The 26231-nt window shown below is 41.0% G+C and overlaps 1 protein-coding gene across 1 annotated transcript; it reads right to left on the bottom strand.

The window, feature by feature from the left end:
* Window positions 1-6777: 6777 nt before the first annotated feature.
* Window positions 6778-25235, bottom strand: ccdc18 (coiled-coil domain containing 18). The gene is made up of 29 exons (XM_022755026.1): window positions 25135-25235; window positions 24759-24957; window positions 24099-24263; window positions 23704-23810; window positions 23261-23389; window positions 22925-23021; window positions 22727-22825; window positions 22553-22579; window positions 22236-22520; window positions 21907-21994; window positions 20941-21158; window positions 20733-20843; window positions 19943-20074; window positions 19590-19724; window positions 19382-19459; window positions 19167-19283; window positions 18838-19005; window positions 15857-15999; window positions 14797-14939; window positions 14389-14602; window positions 13041-13140; window positions 12773-12910; window positions 11140-11280; window positions 10430-10567; window positions 9571-9702; window positions 9280-9354; window positions 8630-9193; window positions 8416-8551; window positions 6778-7047 (listed from the first exon to the last, which is right to left on the bottom strand). The coding sequence occupies exons 1-29, from the start codon at window positions 25233-25235 to the stop codon at window positions 7034-7036; spliced, it is 4194 nt and encodes a 1397-aa protein (XP_022610747.1). The 3' UTR covers window positions 6778-7033.
* Window positions 25236-26231: the final 996 nt, after the last annotated feature.

Below are 26231 nucleotides of genomic sequence, written 5' to 3'. Positions count from 1 at the left end.
GTGAATTTTCTAACAAAATACAGTCCGCTTTGTTCACAGATGACTCACTTCATGAGAATTCAGCTCAGGGGAGATAAATAGCTCTTCCTCTGAGAATTGGTATAAAGATAATTACTGAATTTCAGATAAAATGTTGCACACTTCTGCTTTAATCTGGTGGACAAACTATGTGACATTATGATATGTAACCACAAAAAGGGAGCGACTTTGCTGCTGATGTAGAGTAAAGCTTTTGTACATTCCACAGTGTAAAGTGGAAGTGAGTTGAGATGATAAATTGTTCTCAAAGGCTGTTTCATCGTGACTGTCTTGCAACACAACTCTTAAAAAAAAAAAAAAAAACCTCACTAAAGTTAATATCAACAGGCAGGACAAACGGAGCAGCTTGTAGACATCGGTATAACTGGCCCGCTGTTTAGACTTAAATATAAATACATCAACAGCTGGTCATCACACATCACAACACAAAAATACATGTGACATTTCTTAACTTATCTGATGTTGTGTTTGTATAGCACAGTAACCCAAATATTCAAATCAGGTCTGACTGGAAGCTCAGGGGATCAGTGAAAAGAGGAAACATCTGTTACACTAAGTCTCTCTGGCTTCTGGGATTTGATAATTGTATTCTTCAAATCTTGTTGCTGACATTTTAAAAACCTAATTGGCTTTGTTGGGGGTGTCGCGACACACCAGTATTATTGATTATTTGAAAAATGAAATACTGATATCCTGTGAATAATACACGTATGATAATATCGTGATGGTAGATGTTAGGCTGTGTGGGTCTTTTGTTTATGAGTTCCTCTGGTTGCATTTTCACTATCCATTATTGTAATCGTTGTTTTTGTATGATTTTGATCAGTTATGGTTAGTGACTCTCTCTCCACCTCCCTACACTCATATTTGAGTCTAATTCATCTGCCAAAAAAGAGACAAAACACACAATTAACAAAGTTAAAGATCAATTTGACCGGTAGCATTTTTTATTTCCCAAATCACAATAATATCATTATCGTAAACTCTTTTGGCCACGATAATCTGAAGTGAAAATCTGATATTAGTGCCATAATTTATCCACTTAACTTTCCTTCATTGATTTCTGCATGTAAATATTTTTATCTTTTATAAAACAGACCTAATTTTGATGCTGTTCCTTCGCATGTATCGGTGCTGCATCGCTCTGAATTCATCTGTTTATCTGTGGGTAGTGGGACGACACTGGTGCCAAACCGGGGGGTCGGATGAGACCAATCGTCAAACAGGATGTGACATGCAGGCTGAATGGCTGGCTGCCACGGGCCCATTGTGCCACACACTGACAGCTGACTGGTGCACATCCTCAGTGACAATACAACCAACCCAAAATGGATTAGACTCTCATCATCAGAGGCATTACACTGTGAGAGGTGATGCAGAGCCGTTAGGTTCACTGAGGAAAATGAAGCAGAAATGTACCACCAGTTTTTCAGTGAAACATCAGGACACAAAGTAAAACATAAATTACCAAATAAAATGTTATACTTGCACCAAGTGCTTTTGTAGCATGGATGTAAAAACATCATAACAAACTTAAAGGGATAGTTTGACATTCTTTACCCAAGAGTTTGACACAACTCTCATGATTCAGCATGAAAAGAGAAGCCTACTCCACCGGTTTAGCATCTCATCTCTCTAATGTTGTCAAAATCCCAATGGAGTAGAAAAGTGGATATCTACTTATTCTATGCATTCTTCTTCTTTGTCAAAACCCAGTCCCTACAATACCCTCAGTGCTGGCACCTGAAAACAGGCTTTGATGTATAAAATTGGAGTTCTCCTTGAAGCTGGAGCCAGCTACTAGTTAGATTATCTTTGCATAAAAACTGGAAGCAAGGGGGAACTAGCCCAACTCAGGAAGTCACCGCACCCGTCCAAGAAAATTCTCCGGCACATAACATCCTGTAAAACCACAATGCTTTGTTTTTGCACCAGTTTTTGTGTGTATTAAACAAATGAGATATGACATGTTAATGAGTTAGCTTTAGCTTTATTTTAGAGCCGAGGTAGGCAGATTTTGCTGCTTTCTTACAGAGCCAGGCTAACTGTTTCCCGTCTTTGTGCCAAGCTAACCGCCTGCTGACAGTCACTTCATATCTCCAGAACAGACATAAGGGTGGTATCAATCTCTCAATCTAATGGCTAGCAAGAGAGGGCGTATATACGTATAACCATATATAGCATATATTTTCCTATCAAAGAATAAATATAAGACAAATGATCGATTTTTGTAAAACTTGGAGCAGCACAGTGACTGACGTATTTGAGATTTCAAGAATTGAGTCAGTGAAAAACTAGGGCCATGTACCAAATCTATATCAACCCAGATGTGTTCGTAGTACCAAGTATCAAGAACAAGTCAAGTACCAAAAGCTGACATTGAACATCTGGTCAGATTCAGATCTTGTTTACGTTTTTTTGTATAATTTTGGTATCAGTAATGGTAATTAGTAATATCATCAGACATTTCAAACGATGTCAAGCCTTTTTTATGGCAGTCAGACAGGGCAGGTTTGCCCACCCTCCCTCTTATCTTGCTACTTGTTTCAGAAAGTGTCCACAGTAAAGACATGATAACTGGTTTAGACACAGGGGTCAAGAAAGTCACATGACACTGAGCAGGAACTATGGGGTTGACTGAGGACTGACGACAAGCGTCATTCTAAACAAACCTGCTCCAGGCACAGAAGCAAATGTCTCTAACATTCACTTGTCATAAAAATGGTAACTAGGAGACCTACTCCCACCCTTTCAGTATAAAGGTTCAGTTTAATGAGAGAAAGGTCAGAACCAGTGAGCTGCAGCTTGGTGATTGTGGAGTACTGGAGTGGGAGATAACAATGACCTTTCGACAATGTCAACCATTAATGGTTGTTTTCCATCGTGCTGAGTCAAACCACACCAGTCCCTCTGGTGAAACAACACTGGGCCGACTCGCCCGCTACATGAAGTCCATGAAAACTCAGCCGAAGGACAGTTTGACCAATCTGTGCTTTGGATACTGCAGATCTCAGCGTCATCTCTCCAGGAGGAGTGGGCCTCTGCATTGTGGAGAATCATGCCGAGTACAGATTTTTCCAGGGAATCTTCCTGGGTGTGTGGGCAGTCAGATAAGGATTGCACAGCTCCTACGTGACTGGAATAGAATGGCATTTGTCACTTTCAGTGCTATGAAGGAAGGGCATGGATGCAGATAACCTATATTGTCCATCAGTTTGACACTGTGGATAAATACATCTAAACAGATCACATTTCGGAAATTACAGTAGATGGGGCACGAGTGTCTATGCTTTCAGTTTAGCTGGTCAGTAGTGATGCACCAAATTAAACAGGGAACAAAAACATTTGTCATGTCTGAATCTGGTGTGACTCAATTTGATAGTACTGTCGCATTAACTAACCAAAGCAGCACAAACCACAGAGCCAACGTCCTGATGTTATGAATATAGTTGTGGCTGAGATGTACCTTTATTGACCTCCCATAGGGGAAATTAGATTTGACACAGCAGCACAAGGGAATGTAGTTAACATCAAAGAAACAAATTTCCATAAACACTTAAATACAAGGGGAAAAAATTAAGTAAAAAATAAAATAAACAGGATAAAACCAGAATAAAAGACACAGTAAAATAGATCTGTGTACAATGAGCAAACAAGGATCTTGCTGCATTAATTATAGCATTATTACTTTATTGTATGGTACATCAGCCGTGTGTTTTACTCAGTAAACACTGATAGCCTCAGCTTTGGCGGCTGTGGTTAACTCGTGTGCCAGACCCTACCCCCCCCTATAGCGCTCGCGTGTATGTGTGCACGAGTGTGGTTGACTGTTTTAACCCTGGCAAGCATGCCTGGTAGTTTCTAGCTTTGCAACTGTTCTCCTGTGCCTACTTTATTTTGTGCAAAACATGCATGCAACTTCCACGGTCAAACTGCATCACGCGGTTTAATTTTCTAAATAAGCTTTTGTGTCTTTAGTGTTGGAAGAAGGTTTTTTCAGATCCTTTGCTTAAAAAAAGTACAAATATCACTGTGTTATATCATTCAATTACAAGTAAATGTCCTCATTTTATGTGTCCAACCCCTGGCTACATCTGTGATCTGAGGCTGGAGGCCTGTGTACTGTGAGTGCAAGTCAGGCAGGTTGGTTTGCTGACAAAAATGACTGCAGGCTTTGTTTCCACTGGCAACGAACACACACACACACACACACACACACACACACACACACACACACACACGCACATATATATAAAAACCATCTATCACAAACACACACAAAAAAAAAAACAGGGCATTCTACTAGCACTGCATTAGTACACATGACTGATCAATGGTTAATATATGTGGATGACAGGAAACTAGTTGGAGCTACGGTCCTGGATTGTACTGCAGTCTCGATGTCATTGACCACAGTCTTAATGCTAAGCTCAAATGTTTTTGTTGTCGCTGTTGTTTTTGTTGTTGTTGTTGTTTTAACCTGTAGCTCTTGCTCAGATGAAGAGTTACTGTACCTCTCTGGCAGAACACGGTGTTTTTCAGTCAGTTTTTCTGACAGCAAAGAAACATCTTGTGGTGTTTTTTTTTTCCAACAAAAAACGCACCAATTTAAAGTTCAGAATTCAGATATATTTTTATGTACTGCGCTGGTTTATATCCACATAAATCTAGATATAAATTACAATAAAATTTAACAATAATTAAATTAATAATATACATTATTGATAATTATTATAGAAGCATTAAAGTAACATTTCAATGTCTTAAGCTGGTCAATGTGGACCTCTTTTTAGCTGAATTATACATTGTACTTTAGGTTCTGTGTGAAATCTCATCAACTGCTTCCACACAACGGTGAGGACTGCTTTTTGTTTGCTTAAGATTTCAAACATATACTGCAGTGGACACATACTGTGCTAAGGAAGTTCCATGGAGGAACTAGAGCACAGATACATAGCATGCAGTTCACCACTGTCTGAACCACATCCTTTATGATAAAAAAGTGTTCTCGAAAAACTCAGCAAAAATAAAAGAGAACAGAAATATAGAAGGGGTTTTAGGATCATGTCTAACACCTTCCCACCCCTGGCTACATGTGTAATCGGGGGTGGGAGGCCTGTGTGCTGTGGTGCAGGACAGGCAGGTTGGTTTTGTTGACAGACATGACAGGCTTTGTCTCCAGTAGCAACAAACACACACATAAACCGTCTGTCTCTCTCACACACACACACACACACACACACACACGCACACACACACACACACACACACACACACGCACACACACACACACACACACACACACACGCACACACACACACACACACACACACACACAAAGACAAAACTATTGTAATGGCTAGTGGTGAGAAAATGTAAATATGCACAGCCCACTCGTACGTGGGCAGGACATCACTCACTGTGTCAGGCAGCCTCTTGGTTGTCTGCGTGCCAAACCAAACGCTTTGTATGACCTGCGACAAGTGATTAAACTTCAGATCTGGACGAGTGATTGAAATAAGTAACCATTGCATTTGTTAATTTGCTACTATTATATCTAATGTCAGTAATGCTGCAGGCTCTAATCCTGAGGGAGCACAGACTGACTATGAGACAACAGGCATGGAGGCATAAAAGTACTCTACGTTAAAAAAAAAAAAAAGCAGGTTATATAAACTGAAACCAGCTGTTAGCTTAGCTTAGTTTAGCATAAAGACTGTAAACACTGTGAAAAACTACCAGCACATTTAAAAGGTCACAATTCAACACATTATGTATCTTAGTTTAAGGGGGGTCACATACGGGACTATTTCTTTGCCAGGTGTAGTGATCTGGTCATGAAGTCAGCCATGCACCAGCAGACCACTTTAAAAATTGCTAGTGGGCAGATTTTGTTACTTCTTGACAGAGCTAGGCTAAGTGTTTGCGATTTCTAGTTTTTATGCTAAGCTAAGCTAACTCTCTCTTGGCTGTAGCTTCACAAGAAGGAGCAAAGAAAGCAAATAAGCGCACTACTGAAAATGTTTAAAGGACGGAGACTTGGATCAGGAGATAAAACAGGATCGGGACGTCACTACTTTTGACTGACTGCCTTCGACTTTCCTAAGAGAAATGCTAATAACATATTTCTAACTGAGGCTCTGGCTTTGGGGTCCTGCTGTCTTCAGCCCCTTAGTAATCCATTACTGTTAAAAACATTTGTCTTTGTGCAAGTACACATAGCTTTAGCAATAAGAATTAGCCATAAAACAGTGTTACACATACAGTACTCATTGTTATGAAGAATTACTCTCTTACATCTATATAACTCTGTTAAATCATACAGATAGTTGTACTAGCATTTAATCTGAAGAATAAAAAGAACCCAAAGGAGTAAAACTCATCCTAAAACTATCCACAGACAAATCATTTCTGATGTTCTTGTTATATAACCACATGCCAATGTCAAATCCAATTTAACCATCTGGAGTATGTATTAGATTCAGTGACCTCCTCCACGGTCCTGATCCAAAAATTCCTCTCCAGGACTGGAAGCTGCCAGTTGTTCTGGAAATACGACCCCACAGTCCCCAACAGCATGGGAACATCTAAACAGATGTTAATGAGAGCAGGGCTTCACGTTTCTCTGGAGAACAAGTACAAATCTTAATGGAAGACAAACAAGACACAACATAATCAAGAGAAGACAAAGTACTTACATTAAAAAAAAAACATTTTATTCATTTAGCTTATTTAGAATAGTGTAAAAATATATAAATATTGGTTAGGAAAAGATACAGCATGAAATGCAAATGCTACAAAATATATGAAACATCATCACAGTATTTACAGGCTGGAGCAGTAGTGGTCATCTAAACTGGACAGATCATTTACCTTCTCCCTCACAGACAATATTGCAGCTTTAATAACACACACCATGAGGACAGAGTTTTTGTTTACATTGTAAACAGCTGTTCTCCTCTCTGACATCTCCTAGGCAGCACAGTGTCATGTGTCATTGATGTCCCTCTAAAAAGGAAAAACAAACATGCATCAGTGACAAACCAACACTACAATGTCTGAAAGAAACCTTGAGCATATCATACATGGCCCATACTGATTTCTGCATGGCCCCTAAGTCTTTTTCCCAGTCAACTTCTTACCGTAAGTGACGGGGTCCAACATAAACACAACATTTTCAGCTTCAGTTAAAACTGTTGTTGTTATTGCACTTGAAAATGTTGGTGTTTTTCTCTTTACTTTTGACTCTGGTTTAAAGTGGGTCGGCCTAAGTTGGAAAATGATGATGTCATGTATTTCTGTGCACCAATCAGTGTTTAGTAACATCTGAATCAAAATGTGATGACAGTTGTGAGGCTTTTTTATTGCTCAACAAAAGTCAATCAAATCTGAGCAAAACCACATCCACACAGTCCTGATAAAGCAGATTAGCTGAATTTTGAGTATTAATTTCCTAATGAACAACTTAATATAATTTTTCAACTATAACTTTGATTGTTGCTCATAAAGCATTGAATGTTTAACATTTTAGAAAAATACTTAAAATCTGACACCAACTTTTTAGCAGCTTTAGACTGAACTGGTAACTACAATAGTATCTATCAAATCACCTTCCTCCTAAAAACAAACAGCATCAATATAAAAGCAGCTTCCTGTTTGTTTTTTTTCATCAAAAATAAATATAAGAAAAAAAAAAAAAAAATAAAAATAAATAATTTTGCATTTCTCACTATCAAATATATCAAACACATATTTTTACAATATCATCACTTTGTAAAGAATGCAGAGGATTTCTTTCAGGCACTGCATCTCTTACAAATCGGTTTTCAGTGACAGTGAACAAACTTCAAAAGCCACTTCAGACTATAACTTTTAAGATCATTACAGGTTTGAAAGTAACAATTATCGTTATTACTGATTAATCGGCCAATTATTAATTAATAGTTTAGTCTATAAATGTCAGAAAAATGGTAATGTGGCCGAGCTGAAGGTGTTGTCTTTAAACAACCTGTCTTGTCCAACCCAAAGTCCAAAACCCAAATATATTAAGTTGTGAGGTCACAATGACCTTGACCTTTGACCACTAAAATCTAATCAGTTCATCCTTGAGTCCAAGTGAATGTTTGTGCCAAATATGAAGCGTTACTGAGATACTGAGTTCACCATAATAGGAGAGACGGACAACCCGAAAACATAATGCCTCTGGCCCTGGCTGTCGCCGGCGCACAGGCATAAAAACAGAGAAAAGCAGCACATCATCACATTAGAGAAGTGGGAACCAGTGAAGTTTTGTTCCTGTTGATTGTGTGATTTATTAACAGACAACTCATTTCAGTTTCAGATTACAATGTTGTAGAAAAGGAGTGGTGTTTTTACCTGGAGTTCGAGGCTGCTCTGCTGCGCTCTGCGATAGTCCAGTGGAGCTCCATAATGAACGGTCCTCCTGCATGGCTAAAGTCTGATTAACAAACCTCAGCATACCTGTCAGCGAACTCATATCCACCTCCTCCTCCTCACCCACCAGAGTGCACACCGACTCCCTCCTTGACTCACTCAACTGCCCTTTGTCTCCCTCCTGTATCACGGTAACCTCCATGTTGGGGTTTCCGTCATCTTGTTTGTCCACCATGTATGTGAGGGGATTGAAGGAGAGGTCAGAGGTTGGTGTGGTCTCCATGACGCTGAGGCCCTGCCAGCTGCGGTCCACTTCATGCGGGAACGGGGAGACAGAGGAAGAGGAGGAGGACTCCCAGGGCTGCTTGCTCAAAGCCTCCCTCAGTGTTGCCTTCAGGCTTAGAGGGAGATCCAGGGATGAGTTGATGCTACTGCTCTGCAGCCAATCGTGAGTTTGGTGGCTGACAGATAGGTTAGGAAGTGAGGCGGGCTGCAGGTATGTGCAAGCGTGGGGTGATGAGCAACCTTGTGTGTATGTTGGGGATTGGAGACGACTTGAGTGAGTGTGTGCGGGAGAGCGGACGGTTGTTTGAGGCTTTGTGGGCGAGGAGGGAGGTGAGTGAGCAGAGGAGGAGCGCTGTGGGGAGTGTGTGAACTTGTTGGGAGCTGGGAGAGAGAGAGTGTGATTGTAAAGATTCTGGCGGTCAGCAGCCCGCTCCAGACTGGAGATCCTGGCGTGAAGACGGGTCACCTCGGACTCCTGCAGGGATACAAGAACAAAAACATTGATCAAATATTGAAAAGCAATTTACTTCATTTTTAGTTACACCCTTCTAACGGCTCTACCTTGATGAGCATGGACTCATTGGAGGTCTCCATGGACTTCTCACAGGCCTGCAGCTGAGTCTGGAGCTGGGCAGCCTGGACTCTGGCTTGATTTAACTGGGCACTGAGCTGCTCCAGCTGGGTACGGAGGTCACTGTTCTGGGTTCTGGTCTGCTCGTACAGAATCCTGCTTTGCTCCAGCTGGGTTTCACTCTGGAGGACCTGGCTCCGGCTCTGGTCTAACTGTGTTCGGAGGCGACTGGCTTGGTTGAGGGTGCGATCCAACTCGGACTTAGTGTGGTCTAGCAGGACTTTGGCCTGCTCGAGCTGGGCCTCGCTCTGCTGAAGCTTAGCGGTGAGTTGCTCTTGGGAGGAGCGCATGGTGGAGGAGATCTGCTCAGAGACTTTGAGGAGCTGACCTCGAGTCTGCTGCAGTGACTCCAGCTGGGGAGGGAGGAAAACAGACTGATGAGGCAAATTTGTTTTTATTTTTTTTTTTTTACAAGCTGTCTTTATTAGAGCAAGGTTACAGCAGCACCAGCCGATGATCCTCCTCCCTTTGATGTAGCCGGTTAAGTTCAAAGGCTGCAGCAGGACAAAGAACTAAGCAAACAGAAACCATCACAAATATCAGGAGGAACTAAGATGATATGAGTTGTGCGTGGGGCAAATGTAGCGATAAGAAGAAAGAATGAAAATCGACGGAATAAGGAACTCACATATTAAAAAAAAAAAAAAAAGAGGAAAAGAAATCAGACAGAAACAGAGACAGGGAGGACCAAAGTGATGAGCATGGAGGCTGAGCCAAAACCCACAAAACCTTTATTACATCAAAAGACAAACAGAAAGCTGACAAAAGAAAAAATTTTGCTGAAGTTTGTATTTTTTTGAACTACATTATAGTCTCGTCTTTTTTGTCAATGATACTGCATGTTGATGTAGCTACAGGTAGTGTTTAATGACATCGGTGCCGGCTCAGCATCGTCTTGTATTAGTCATAGAAAATAAAAGTTGTTGATGAACATATTTAGTCATAGTTTTAGTTTTCCTCAACGAAATTAACACTGAGTTTAAAGTCTAATCTTAACAGTTGTTCCAAACTGAAACTTGACTGTTAAGGTGTCCATGTTATAACAGTTAAATTTAACAGAGGAAGCTGATACTACTGTACCTCCCTGCTGTGCTGCTCCTTCTCCAGCTCCAGCTCCTGCTCTAAAGAGGTGACCATGCCCTTCAGCCTGGCCTCCGACTGCAGCCAGTGTGCCTCCTTCAGCACCAGCTCCTCCTCCACACCACACAGCCGGACCTCCTGCAGAGGGAGAGGCGCACACACACACACACACACACACACACACACACACACACACACACACACACACACACACACACACACACACACACACACACACACACACACACACACACACACACGATATGAGTCACGATTTCAGTTGGAACGATCGTTTTTGTATTTCATTTTCACTGAATATTTTCAGAAATCACGATGATGTGATTTTTTTGGGGGGCTTGTACCAAACAAGCAGGTTCCCCTACAGAGAATATGTTTTGTAGGACAGGGGCGTCGCTATAGTACCACAACCCTTATGGTGCTAACAATGCACAACAATGTTGTGAGGCATTTTAACTTTATCAAAAAAATTGCAGCTCCTGCTATTTGGATATTGCACTTGGCCATGTTGCGATATCAATTATATTTTGATTATTGTGCAGCCCTGCTCAGAAGAGTGCACAGGATACAACCTCTGTATTCCTAACCAAGTGAACGAACAATCATCAAAGTTTCATTTCCGTTACCACGTTATGCACTGAACAGTTTCAATATGAGTAATTAAATAATAATAAATTGTATGTCAGTTTTACCGTCTCCTTGGTCTGCAGCTTGGCGGTGTCAATCTCTCTGGTCAAAGCCTCGCAGTGATGTTGCGTTTCTTCAAGCTCTTGTAGCACAGTCTGAAGTCTCTGCTGACACACACGCAGCTGTTGGTGGAGCTGCTGTGACTCCTAACCCCATATACACACACCCCGACAAACACAACTTAATGTTTGATGATTATAACATAACTCATTTCAGCTAAGTGTCTGAATTAATTTATTAATTCTATAATCTACGCTGAACAAAATCTCGAGTTGCCTCACAATGTTTTTTTTTTTAACTCATTACATGACACCAGATGATTATATGCGTTATTATGAAGATAGATCACAAAATAAATGCAAACATAAGATGTGTAAATATTTGTGCACGCCTTGTATCATCAAGGATTAACTGACAATGTTTGATCAATGTTTCTCATTGTCTACTCCTCAGTTATTAAAGCTGATAGTAACCAGGGGCCTGACTGACAACACATTATACGGCTACAAGTAGCTCCTAACTGGCAGTGAGGAAAACTTAAGATTACGGGTTATATACAGGATATATATATATATATTATTATATTTTAACTTCTGACAGTTCAAATTAATTTAAAATTACTTTTATAATCGGACTTTATTCTTTTTTTTATTCAATTTTAAAAATAATTAATTAAATTATTTTATTTAATTTTATTCAATTTTTTTTATAATCTACAGTAGTTTATGTTAATTGCAAAATCGTTAATTTAATTTCTAAATTAATTCATTTTATTTTTTAAAATAATTTTATTCTAAATTAAATTTAACTAATTTCATTTTAATTAAATGTATTTAATATTACATTCTCTGGTCCACTCATCTGTCCACCATCCACTGTGGACATTAAATTGAGAATCAGAAACATATTCACAGCAGCAGAGTCAACCCCACCCTTACTGAGGAGCTCTCTCACTTCCTCAATAAACGTTGCTCTCAGCAGCGTTGTGGGAAGAAAAAAACTCTTTGCGAGTAGCACTCCTAATGGACTCCTAATGGTAAGACAAGACAGTTTATCAATATGGCCCCAGACAATGTGGTCGGGACGAGTGTTGGCAGTGAGCACATTTGTGGAAAGATGGTTTTTAATGGATATAAGGCAACAAGATGGTTTTAAATTTACAATGCATGTGCATTTATGAATGACTTTGCCATTAAAAGTTGTTTAACTTTTACTTTTCATTTCTTTAAATTTCTAACTTTATAGAATACATTTTTGTTATTATTTATCCCTTATCAGCAGAAATCTTTATACGCCATTTTGGAGCATAACACACTGCAATAATAACTGTAAGAGTGTAAACACATATGATAGAATTTTATCTTGTTGGTTGTTATGTTTTCCCTCATTGGTTCGTCTCGACTGTAGAGTTTACAGCTGCACACATAGTACAGTGCAGACAACACTTATCACTGACATCAATATCTTGAGTGCATCTTGCTGCAGGCAGTCAGTCATTCATGTCCATTCCTTTTACCTGTTCTCTAAACATTCAGTGAAAAGTCCAAACAAATATCTATAATAATATATATTCAAGGTCTTGGTGACATTTAAACACTTCCTCATGTTTTGCCCTCCTTTTCTGTGACTGCTCCTGACCTTTATATTTCTGTCTGTGAGCTCCCTCTGTGCGTCTCTCAGCTCCCTCTCTCTGGTTTCAAGGCTCTGCTGCAGAGACTCCACCTTCCTCTCCATCTCCTGTTTGTGCTCTCTGATCGCCACGTCCAGCTGGCCAAGCTGAGAACAACAGGATGAACAGGTAAAGAACAAGAAAACCAAAAAAACAGTCAAAATTGACAGCAACAAAATACTATCTTCAAATTAAATGGAATACATATAAAATGTTTGTTTTATGTGTGAGTTGTACCAGCTGTGCTCTCTGTTGGAGCTCCCCTTGTCTCTCCTTTAGTGCATTGTCCATGTCTAAGACCTCGTGAGTTCTCTCTTCCAGCTCCCTCTGGGTCTCACTGTGAAGCCACACACAGACACACATACACAGACACACACAGAGACACACACACACATACACACAGAGACACACAATTAGTATCAGGAGCCTGCCTTGCAACAAAGAGCAGGATGTTCAGGTCAGTCTTTTTGGCTGTACTCCTACGTATTGCATGTCCTACCTTCCTGACTTTTAATGAACAAATCACCAGATATCTGTCTCAGTGATATTTGTAAAAAAAACACACTGAATAACACGAGTATCTTCTGAACAGCAGAAGTAACTGTGTCTTATTCCCGCAGGGCCAAATACAGGGAATGTGGTTTGAAGACGACTTTCTGCGGGAGTTTGTTGTTGAACATTTTTAGACTGATCCATGAGTGGATGGGAGGACTTAAACTCATCTCAGTGACTCTTTTGTGTGTAAAGCAGCTCATGACTACAACCTAGATCACGATAGCTGTTATTAAAACTGCCCTTTTTTTAAAGGGCATTTCCCAAAACAACCATCTGCATGTTCTTATTACTGAACCCCACGATGCTCATTGTGCTGTGGAGGATAATGACCCTAAAAAGAATCTAACAGTAACAGATGGAGTGACTAATGATTAATGAACTGAAACATGCAGCAATCTTGCTTTACTCTTTTACACAAGAAAATTATTCCGTGACGTGTACGCCCAGTTGAGTGCTTTGATGTACAATAGGTGCACACAACGTGCTGCACAATGTATGTGATTGAAATGCACACAGTTGTCATTTGTTGTCAGTGTCGGTTTTAAATAGAAAATATTACATCACAAAAACCACAGCATATGTGAAAAATCAGTCACAACAAATTACATGACACGTTACACAGGCTCCACCTTAGATAATAAGGAAAATAACTTAAAAAATAATTAGAAAACCAAAATTTCTTTTATCACATCTTCAACAGCAAGTATTTCCTCAGTAAAAAGTACACAAATGTCACTATATCATCTGACAAAGATTTGTCAGTTCATTATCTGGATGTCATACAGTCACCAAAGTGTGAGACTTTAAGAGGGACACTGGGACAATAACAGGCTCAAAGACTCTGCTTGTGTCTTTTGTTGTGTGTTTGTGAGACACATGAACAATATGGATATTGTTTGGAGCACAGATGACTCAGATACAGCACAGGATCTTATCTGAGCAAGAGTACGTGGATATTTTCTCCATTCTTCAGGTGTGTCCCCTTGTTTCTGTGTGCAGAAGAATATTTCACACGAGGGTGTATCCTCACCTAAGTTGGACAGTCAGTTTCTCCACGGAGGCCTGCCGCTCATCTGCGATGGTTTGTGTTCTCTGCAGAATGTCCTTGAGTTTCTGTAGCTGCTCTAGAGTATCAGCCAGCTCTTCCCGCACCACCTGCAGCTGTCCCTCCAGCATCTGCACCTGCTGGACACAGTTGAGCTGGTCTGCCTCACAGCGATGGAGCTTCTCCTCCAGATCCACAACTGCGAGGGGTGAGGAGGACACGAAAAATAAATAAGACCAAAAACAAGGGAAGAGTTGCAAGTATGAAATTCAATACGAAGTGTGTTCCGTTCTGGTATCAATTGTCTCTTCTCTGCAAAAAAATAAATCTAAGTGAGAATAACTGACATTAAAACCTCCTGCTTCATGCAGATTACAAAATAACAAGTCATACCCATGTCAGTCTTTCTGTCGAGCTGGTTCTTCGTGTGTTGCAGGCTCTCCTCCATGCAGGTGATCTGAGACGTCCTGACAGAGACATCCTTCCTCAGACGGTGCAGCTCCCCTCGAGACTTTGTCATCTCTGATGTCAGATGGCTGCAAAGAGAAAATCACATGCAACCATATTCAGTGCAGTCAAAGAAACCATGTTTGTATATAAAGGGAGTTTTAGCTGCAGACAAAAACACACACACACACACACGCACACACGGATCCAGGGTACAGACACTGCATTCTGGGGTCGAGCTGGGAACGTGCAACATGCACACACATGCATTTCATTCCAGTTTCCCACCTTAATGTGAGCACGGCTCCCATCGTAGTCTTACAACGGCTTCAAGAGAAGCAAGAGCCTCCAAAACTATCAGAGAAGCTAAATGAAGCTTAACAAACATGCCTTTTCACAGCACATTTATTCCCATGGAGCCTACAACAACTTCACAAGAGCGAAGGCAACCAGCAACCCTGCAGACTGAAATTACTCCAAACACATCAGGCTTCAATCTCCCAGTTTCCCAGAAGTGAGCTCCCCATTTATATACACGTAATCATGGAGAATGGGAGGGCTGCTTCATGCCTACAGACAAATGTAATGTGGTGTAATCATAAGACTGTCTCACAGACTGTGGGGGTGTTTGATTATCTTTGCTGCAGGACAAGTGAACAGTCCGGAAATAGTCATTAACAAAAGCCTCATACAAGCAGCATAAAATAGCTACAACATTGTAAGTTCAGGAATTATACTTATTACTACAAGCTTGGAAAACGCATTTAAGTGCCACCAACAAAAAACCTACTAAAAAAGTGAGAACAAATGTAATTTCAAAATGCTTGGTGATGTTTATAGGAGTTTGAACAATGTCATTCTAATACCGATGACACCCTTAAAGGCCACAAAATCAACTGATTGAAATCATTCTGTGACACGTTTTTTGAGTTCCCACTTTTATGGGCTCTGAGTTCAGATTTTCTGTCTCCTCTGTTCTCCGGTGTGAGTGTGCAGGTGTTCTTACGTGACAGACTCGGACAGTTGGGTGTTCTGCTGGTTCATCTCCTGCAGGTTCTTGTCTTTCTCCCGGGCATCCTGCTCTCTGTTCCTGACCTCGTCCTGCAGAGAGGCCCTCGCTCGTTCCAGCTGCTGCTCCAGACTGGACACCTACGCACAGACACAAACATCAGGATTCATCTCTACTTTCTCCATACATGAAAACAGGCCATCCATTTCATGCACATGTTTCAATTCTACAGGATAAAAACTGGAGATATCAGAGGGACAAAAAATAAGGAAGAAACTAAAGAAACTGGCCAAGATATTAATTTTTAGTGAGGAGCAAACCTCGTCTTGTAGAGTGGATCTGACCTACTACTCAAAACAATGACTATCCTGATGCCTACAAGACATTTGATTTTCTTGTCAGTTACCTAGACCAGACAGTCATGTACAGAGCAGCTCCATGTTCCTGTCCTTGTACAACTCTACTCAGTGAATGCAGACCATTGTGCTCTGTTTGTTGTGAGCTATAAAAGAAATCACAAGCTCAAATAGCTACTTCCCTCAGGCAGTGATGCAGATTTACCACAGGTTTGTGATATGTGCAGGGTGTAGCAGTAGTTTTGCAAATCTGCATGTTAAACTGAAGTCACTCAGATGTCTCCTCTGTTCATCTCAGAATGAAAAACACATCAAACCCTGAGGTGGCTGGGCTACAGCGACAGAAGACCACATTGGGTTCCACTCCTGTCAGCCAAGAAGGGAAATCTGAGTCTGCAGTGGAAACAGGCTCATCAAAACTGAACAGTTGAAGAATGGAAAAATGTAGCCTGGTCTGATGAATGTGGATCTGCTGTGGGGTCAGAATTTGGTGTCAACAGCATTAATCCATGGACCCAACCTGCCTTCTGTCAACGATCCAGGCTGCTAGTGGTGGTGTAGTGGTGTGAGGAATGGTTTCTTGCCACTCTTTGAGCACCTTAATACCAATCAGAGTATCAGAGTATTGTTGCTGTCAATGTTCATCCCTTTATGGCCACAAGTTACCATCTCCTAATGGCAACTTCCGGCATGATAATGCACCATGTCACAAAGCAAAAGTTGTCTCAAACTGGTTTCATGAACATGACAGTGAGGTCATGCACCTTTGGGATGTGGTCGAACAGCAGATTGGCAGAATGAATGTGCAGCTGAGAAATCTGCAGAAATGATGTGATGCAGTCATGTCAACACGGAGCAGGATCTCAAAGAAGTTTCCAGCATCTAGTGGAATCCATGCCATGAAGAATTGAGGCTGTTTAAGAGCAAAGGGAGGACCTACCCAGTATTACTATGGTGTTCCTAATAAAGTGCTCAGTGAGTGTAATTTCCAAGAACTCATAATCAGTCCTATTGCAAACCTGAAAACCAGTCTGACAATACATAACTTATTAAAGGGGGATTATTAAAGGGAGTGCTCTGCACAGCTGCTCAACATGTAAAATTATGTGATCAGCAGAGACAGAGAGCATAATTGGTGCCATGAACACAAACGAAAAATCAGCTTCATTTTCCCTGGTAAATCCAAATCAAATGACTTGGAAGCACATGTCACATGGCCATATGTATCTTTATCTATTCTTCTATTTTGTTTTGGCAACAAAAATGGTTTCATTTCATGCCAATAAAACTAATTTGACTTGATAAATGACACAAATGAGGAAGTGCTTCTCAGATCAGACAATGATGTGACCAAAATAGGTGCTTTTGATGCACGAGAAAGCAATCAACATCCACTAAAAAGGGGAATGAATGCCTAAAAATGTCAATCTACTTATCTCATGAAGTTTATCTTTCATCAATTGTTAGATATTAACGACTCCAGGTCACAGACTCAGGTCAGATCTGTGATCAGCTGTTGTTAGGCCAGAGGCCAGAAATCCTACCGTTTTTATCAAATGAATCAACATTAACATTGATGAAACTAGAACACTTAAAGTAAACAATCTGTAGCTCCAACCTATAAGTGAGCTGACACCCTCTATACAAACTACTGTCACAGTCCATCCATCATTACCCACTACCTTAGACATGCAGAGGACACGGTCATCCTCGCACTGCTCAGTAATTCTAGCACATGGTGTGACAATAATTTTCTCCACTTTATAATTCCCTCCTTAGATACAAAACAAAATCATGCCTGCGGTATGTACAGTGTCAATCCATGTCTTGTGTCTGTGTGAACCATGTAATTAAGCATCCCATAAATCCTGTATTTTGTACAATCTGTACGTCCTCCGTATGTCCCACTTTGTGTTTTGTATTTTTTGTATAACTTTATATAAGTCTCTATATATGTCCTAATTGTCTGTGTCATGCACCTACTGTGGAAAAGATTTTCCTCCTTGAGGACACATAAACATATCTATCTATCTATCTATCTATCTATCTATCTGAGCAACAGAACATCTGAAATATTGATTATCGATTGACATTTATTGTTGCAACACAGTGAAATAACAGCTGGAACAAACTGGCTCATACACCTAATTTTTCCTCATACTGTTTTATCCAAATACTCTGAGTTTAATGAGCTTCAAATATGGATTTGATGCATAAAAAGCTGAAGTGTGACCCTCTGTATTTAACAAGCTGAGATCAGTTCACTCGCGGCTGTGGTACACAAATATTATAGGCTTCATGGAGTTATAATATGAGCAGGAAAGCAACTGGTTCTGCAGTAAATGTCCCCTGTGACTGATCTATGACACTGTATGACATTATTAAATTGTTATTACTGATATAGGGATAAAGAAGAAAATATATTTTTTCTGATACACACAATATGTTGCTTTTTCTGACTTTTCTCAGCCTCTTTCTCTCGGCAATGGTGGTGAAGACAACTACTCCCATGATCCCACACTACTTCATGATGTCACCAACGCCATCTTTAGTTATTGTTTTGATTGAGAGGCACCAAGCAGCAGAAGTTACACACTGTGTGTTTAAGTCTCTCCATCCTACCTGTCTCTGCAGCTGGCTCTGGCCCTCCTCCAGTTCAGAGATGTGGGCGGTGCTCTCAGTCAGCATGGTCTGCTGCTGCTGGAGAGAAAGCTGCAGCTGCAGGTTCTGTTCACTGGAGCTCTGACAAACCAAGCTGGTGCTGTGGAGCTTCTCCTGCAGCGAGGACACCTGAAGAGGGAGGAGCGGGGGAGAAGATATAAGCCTGACGAGTGATCTTTGCTTAAACATAGAAGAACAGGGGAGAACAAACACAGAGATGCATATTTTTATTTCCTTTATAAAAGTCTTAAAGTTTGAAAGACGAGCTCTGATCATACGTAACACTGTACCTTGTGATTGCTCTTTTGCAGCTCACTCTCATAGTTCGACTTTACCTCCTCCATCTGCTGCAGGTATGAGGCCAGTTCTTCTCTACACGCTGACAGAGACGACTGTAGCTCACACACCTGATGTACAAACAGCGGCCATGGATGGTATGAACCAGCGGTTGTGGTGGAATTAGTTTTTGTACAGTTAAAAAGGTTATTTGTGTTTGTCTACAAACCTTGGTGGCAGACTGAGCTGCCTGCTCTTTGAAACTCTGCAGCAACTCTTCATGGTGTCTGACTTCAACCTGCTTCTCCTGAAATCATGTCAAGATCAAAATTGTCCATATGTAACAACACAGTATATACCTGGGTTAAATTATAGTTGTTGTACCTTTGACATAAGTCTGAAATGGCTCCTCTGCTTTACCCAGTGAGTGTCCTTACTTGTGTCAGCTGTTCCACGGTGGTCTGCAGCACAAGAGCTGCTTTTTGAGCCTCGTCTCGCGCCCTCTGGAGTAAACACAGCTCCTGCTCCATCTCTAACACCCGAGACTGAGCCTCTTCTACAGACAACTGCAACTGCAGAGGAGAGAAAATACTGTCACTTGCTACAAGGAATGACAGTTTAGAAAAATCTTTGCTGTATTAAAAGCAGGGTCTGTTCTAAGTGCCGATTAAATTAAAATCATACTTGAATGACTGTCGCTGATGAACTGAAAACTAACATGCTGCTGTGGCAGATTTACACGTTGAAGGATCAAAGGAGAGAAAGTAAGTCTGAAACAATTGTAGATTACCATTTCTATTCTGTGTTGTTGCTCCATGCATTGTTGAGACTGTGATTTTTTACACTTGTCCAAAGACTGTTGATACTCTCTTTGCTTTTTGGTCATCAGTGACTGATAATGTTGAAGAGTGCTGGTCTTCTCCTGTAATTAGATAAAGGAAAGTGTAAAAAAAAAAAAAAAAAAATGCTACCGTAAGAGGTTGTGAATTGTGACTAAGCCCCTGTTCAGACCGGACATCAACATGATGTTAACAGGCACTAACATCCGATCACGAGTGGACAGCTCGAAGCACATCAGTTCACACCTGGTATTAAAATACTCCACATACGACTTGAATGACCAGTTGGGATCAGATCTCACTTCCCCACGCTTATATGCAAATGAACAGATATGCATTGTTGTTTTTAGCCAGTCCGACAGACATGTCCATTGTCAATATGTTTGTGTGAGAGAGAGAGAGAGAAGGAGACAAAGAGGAGCTGAGCGAATCAATGCGCTGTACACATCTCTACAATGAAATAAGGTTTTAGCCATTTGAAATAGTAAACTATTTTGAGTTCATTATGAAACTTTGGCGGGATGTAGGCGGTCCTTCACCCACGACGCATTTGCGTTCCCACTGCTCAAAGAATGCGGCCACATGTGATCAGATCGCCCGAGATGGATGTTAATGCCCGCTCTGAACAGGGCCTAAAGCTCGTAGCTTTTGGCAGGTGTCCAGCTATATTCATAGATAAAAAGACCAGAACTTTCCTCATCATATCTGACAAAAACGTGTGTGTAAGTGTGTGTGTTGTACCAGTAGCTGATTCTCCAGCTCAGTGTTTTTCAGTGCAGCCTGACTGTAGGCTGAAGTCTTCTCCTGTAACTGTTTCTCCAGCGCAGACACACGAGCACTTTTTCTCTTCAACTGAGGTGAAACAGAGACAGAAAAATAAAAAGCAAAGCTCAACAACCTGTAATAACCAATAATCATGCCTCAAGTTTGGACAAAGAGAAAAAGTTACCTCTTTCTCTGTGTCAGTGGCTTGGCTGACTTTGTCCAGCAGCTCTGTGTGGAGGCTTTGGTAGTGGGAGGCTCTTTGGGCCATGGAGCTCTGCAGGGAAGAGATCTCCTCCTGGGCTCTCCTCAGACGCTCCTGAAGCCGCTCGACCACGCTGCTTTGTTTAGTCCGCTCAGCCTCTGTCGACTGCAGCACCCGCAGCAGCTGCTGGTAACCTTCACCTGCAAGAAATGAGAGAGTGAGAGAAAGGACTGGAGTGCTTCTATTTTTTTTAATCTCATGTATTAGTGAAAGGTACCTGTCATCTAATGCCATTTTATTAACTGTATTTCCAAGCAGCATAAACTTGGAATGTAAATGTAAATAATATCTTTGAAGGCAGTTCCCAAACTTACTTTTGCCAACTGACGTGAGACACCTGTGCATACGGCTCAAGCACAAAAAGGATGCACAATGAGTCTCTCATTCTAACTACAGTTTCAAGAATCCAAAAATAATTTCACTAAGAAAAAAAAGAAAAATTTGTAGAGAAAAAATATAGAAAATAATGAAAAGCAAAAGGAGACTTAGAATTTCCATTAACAGGGATATATACAGACAGGTGACAAATTAAAAGGAAAGAAACAGGATGACAAGTTGCCCACCCATAGAGCACAAGGGGTCACTGATAGCGGTTTGATGAGTATAAAAATGATGTGAATCATATGCTATGGCCTTCACAGTCACCAAATCTCAACCCAGTTGAACATCTAAGGGAGATTCTGGACTGACGTGTAAGACAGCGCTCTCCACCACCATCATCAAAACACTAAATGAGGGAATATCCTTTGGAAGAAAGGTATTAATCCCTCCAGTAGAGTTCAGAGACTTGAAGAATTAATGATAAGGAGCATTGAAGGTGTTCTGGTGGCACGTGGCGGCCCAACACCTTTAATTTGTCACCCCTCTGTAATACATAATCAGTGTTACCTGGCTTTAGCTTCAGCAGGTGTGCAGTTCCTGAATAGTCCACTGGCGGCAGCATGCATGGCCTGGCACAAAGTGGCCACACAGCACCCTGAAGTTAAAAAATACCATATGACAACAATAAACACATCATCTCCTGCACAGGAGGAGATGAAGAGATAAATATGAGAACATGTTTGGGGTAGTTGCCGTGGTACCAAAACCAGGTTTGGGAAAACAAATAAGCTAATGATGTAACAATCCCTTGGGTCAAACGTTGTGAGCTACTTGACAAAAACATGTGACATGGGAACACAAAAGACAATGTTAATGTGTGTATTACGTTTATCCACCTCTTGTAGATGCAGCAGGGCCAGTATGTTCTCCAGGCTGGACAGCTCTGCTTGGCTCTGCTGAGCCTCTCTGTGGCTCTGGGCCACCTTCTGCTCCTGGCTCTGGGTCACAGTCCGCAGGTCTTCCAGCTCCCTGCGCAGAGAGGCCAGCTCCCTGCACTCCGCTCCCCGCTCCACAAGCTGCCGTTCCAGAAGAGAGGCCCGTTGTCTGGCCTCCTCCAGCTGAGCCTGGAGGTCTGAGCTCTCAGCAGCCGAACACTTGGCCTGCTTCACCTCCTCCTTCAGCTGGCTGAGAGGCAGAATAAAGAGGATTAAACATGACAACCGGCATAAAGCAAATGCTTCTTGAAGATTTGATTGATGATGATAAATCAAAACCCGTCCACATTGTTTTAGTTTACACATGCAAATATTTAAGAAAACAATAATACAGAAACAATTATATGAAACAATCAGTCTCTCAGGTACCTGACTATTCGGCTCTGTTCTGCCTTTTCTCTCTGCAACACGGTGCACTTCATCTCCAGCTCCTCTTTTTCTCTGTCACACTCAATGAGACTCTCTTTTAGATTGCTCTCACTCTCCATCACCTTAAAAACACATTTTTGTCATCAACATGCAGCAAAAAAATAGTTTAAAAAATACTTCAATATTTGAATAATTAAATTATTCATATTAATTAAATTTACCCTCCTAAGTTTAATGGAAATTGTGGCCTTGTAATCTTTGAAAGCTTCTTTGAGTTTCTCTGCATTTTCAAGTGCTTGGTTCCTTTGTTGCTCAGCCCTGTAAGGAATGATGTAGAACACACAGTAAGTACTAAAACAGTAAGTTCATCATGTTGTGAAAGTAAATTAGACGTGGGATATCTGGTTACATTTCAGCGTAAGGCCCAAGTCCAACTGTCATTATAGCAGATCAGTTTCATATGATCATGCTGTTACCCAAGTTGGAGGAACTGTAAACTATACTGCATACTGCAGTTACATGAATGTGGGGAAGTTAAGCCCAGATTAATACATCACCGTTTTCCTAGTGCTGTCTTGTTATCCAGTTCGTCTCTCAGAGCACCCAGCTCTTCAGTGACACTCGCCACCACAATGTCATTGTGGGCTGCTGCTTCCTGGCTACACTCAGCCCTCAGCTCTGCTGCCCTGGGAAACACAGACAATGGTAGGTTGTTAGGACATTAATGCCAGCTAGAGGTTAGTGTAATATTTTGAAGAATGAAAGAAATGTAATGGTAAAATGTAAATCATTAAAAGCCATAATCAAGCCTACCCCAGTAGGAGTCCTGAAAACAATAGTTTCTATTAGAATGATTGTCTATAGACAATATAATCAATAACTGCCTGTACCCCATAACACAACACCAATCTAGTATCCAAAGTCTATCAACAGGCATAGAACTGTCAAATAAGATTTACATAAATAGCAACATCTGTATATGTTAAGGACATGCGGTTACTTTAGTTCTTTTGCTTGAGCCTCCAGCTCTGCTTGAAGCTGACGAATCTGCTCACTCATGACTGCCACATTGTTTTTAACCCCAACCCTAGGGCCTCTGAGGTGGAGCTAAAAAAAGAAAACATATACAATTTTTATTGTCATTTTCCATTGTGGTTTCTGTTTATAGCACAATTTTAAATGTTTAGAGTTATTTCACTGATGTGATTTTTAAAGTGACTTTCAATAAGCAATAGACCACAACAATCTCTTTTGTCAATGTCACACATGAACACATCTAAGAACTCACACTTTATTCACTGGCAGCACAGACAAATTTGAAGCACAAGATACAGTGTTTTAAGAATACAGCACCTTTATGCACACAAATCAAATATGTAGGGGTGATTGTCATACCTGAGACTTTGAGGTGGCCAATTCATACTGCATCGCATCAATGTCACTGATGAGCTGCTCATCCTGCATGGCCAGGCAGGCGTTTTCCTGACGCAGCGCACAGCCCAACTTCTTCCTCAAAGAAATGGTCTCCATGTCTACTGACCTGATTTTGACTGAAGCAGACTGAAAGAAGGAAGAACATAGATGTGGATGAGAGTTGTGTGTTTGTAGTGAGGAGTGTACAGTTTTTTATTTGCCTTTTAGATATGACGTTCCACAGGTAATGTTTATTACCAAGTATCTTTCATATAGGTTATTTGTTTTAAATGTAGAGCTTACTAAGAAATGGACTAGAGGTGGAAACTGATTTCCCTCTGCCTCACAAACACAAGTTGTTGCACAGACCATATTTACATTGTTTAAAACTAACTGTAACAATATCATCTCATTTATGGCTATTGATGTAAATAACAATGTAAATCTGCAAATTTATAAAAGGTGGTTTTAAGTGGACACATCTTTAATTCATCTATGTTTTGGGAGATGTGACAAGTACCACTTCCCTACACATGCACATATACAGTATGTAGCATGAGACAAGATGATAGATGATGTACAGTAACTGATTGGTTGTCTGTTCAGTTTTTCACTCAATAAGACACACGTCTTTTCTCTTACCGTAGAGTTGGAGAAAGGTGGGCTAAGACTACGAACAAAGGCAGGTCTCTCAGCCGTCCCACTGAGAGCCCCCTCCTGCCAAACACAGCCTGACTGGGACAGAGGAACATCAGGGGTCTGCAGGTCTCGTAAGGTCAGCCGATGAGGACTCTGCTGCTCACAATCACCATCATGACCCTCTGCATGACTGCAAAATGGACTAGCGAGTAGGAAATCAAGAGAGGGGACAGAAGATAGAGGAGTCAAATGCAGCATTCCCAAACCTTTGCAGTGTCCTCAAATGATGGTTGCAGGTTTACGCTGTAGTACGATAAGTGGCGTCGAAGATCTCAACAGCTGGTTTATACTGTGTGCTCATGTCATGCAGATAGCAAACCTCAGTTTCTGTCCGACACTTCGCAGGTTGTGGTCCGTCAGTCGAAGCAGATTCCTCAGATTGACCACATCTTGGGTTAAACTCTCCTCGTACTCAAACATTGGACTAATGATGAGAACATGTCGACCTCTTGTTAATCAAAAATGTCTTGACTTGCTGAGTTTAGCTTTTAGGTGCTCAAACAACATTCCCAACTTGTGTGACTCGTTGGAAAGGTACAGGAAACCGACTACACATTAAGCGCTACATTTTAAACATCTGTGGCTACAACAGAGAATAGCAAACTAGCTAGCATAGCTACGCTCGCTAAATGTAAACAGATGCTCGTCGCATCAACAGGTGGCTAGCTAGTTAACGTTATAGTTGTTTTAGAGTAAACGCTACCACCAACCGGACAACGACGTTTTTGTTTTGAATAAAATATGGATTTTGTCGTCCTGGCGCTATGTACGCATAAAATATGTAATTTTAACTTCTGTCTGAACAAAGCTTTCCATGTTACATGAGTATATATACAGCTAAAGGCACTGTTACTAGAACGATTTGTATTTGAAGTCTCCGCCCACTCTTAAACAACGCGTTTTGTGATTGGATAACTAGACGCCGTCTGTGAAATGATTGGTGGAGAGGGTCGTCATTGACAGTAGCCGCGAAGAACGGCGCGTGTGCACTAGAACCGTCAGATTTCCAACGGTGGGTTTTTCTGAGACTGGAGTTTAATATTAGCTACAGGCAAAAAAACACACACCACGTGACACAAAAGTTAAAAATATCTGCTTTTATTTAATCCTTTAACAAAACAGGTTCAGAAGTAACACGTCAACCTATATAATGATGTGTAAAAATGTAATAAGAAGAATCTCAAGAGACAAAGCAGACGTACGTTCTTTGGCTGCAGAAGCCTGCTGGAAGTCAGTGATGGCAGCATGTGGGCCGAGACACTGACTGAACAGAGGAGAGAAGCTTTAAATGCACTGACTACATCCCTACAATGAAGAGGTATCAATGTCAAACAAAAACATCTCCAAAAGGAGATAGCCATACTAACTGAATATTTACCTCTTGCAATGACATACAGCATATTAGTTTTCCAGTGA

This window comes from Seriola dumerili, unplaced genomic scaffold (assembly GCF_002260705.1).
Source record: "Seriola dumerili isolate Sdu_G_001 unplaced genomic scaffold, Sdu_1.0 BDQW01000226.1, whole genome shotgun sequence".
In the NCBI taxonomy this organism is placed as follows: domain Eukaryota; kingdom Metazoa; phylum Chordata; class Actinopteri; order Carangiformes; family Carangidae; genus Seriola; species Seriola dumerili.
This window is presented reverse-complemented; position numbering and strand designations above follow the sequence as displayed.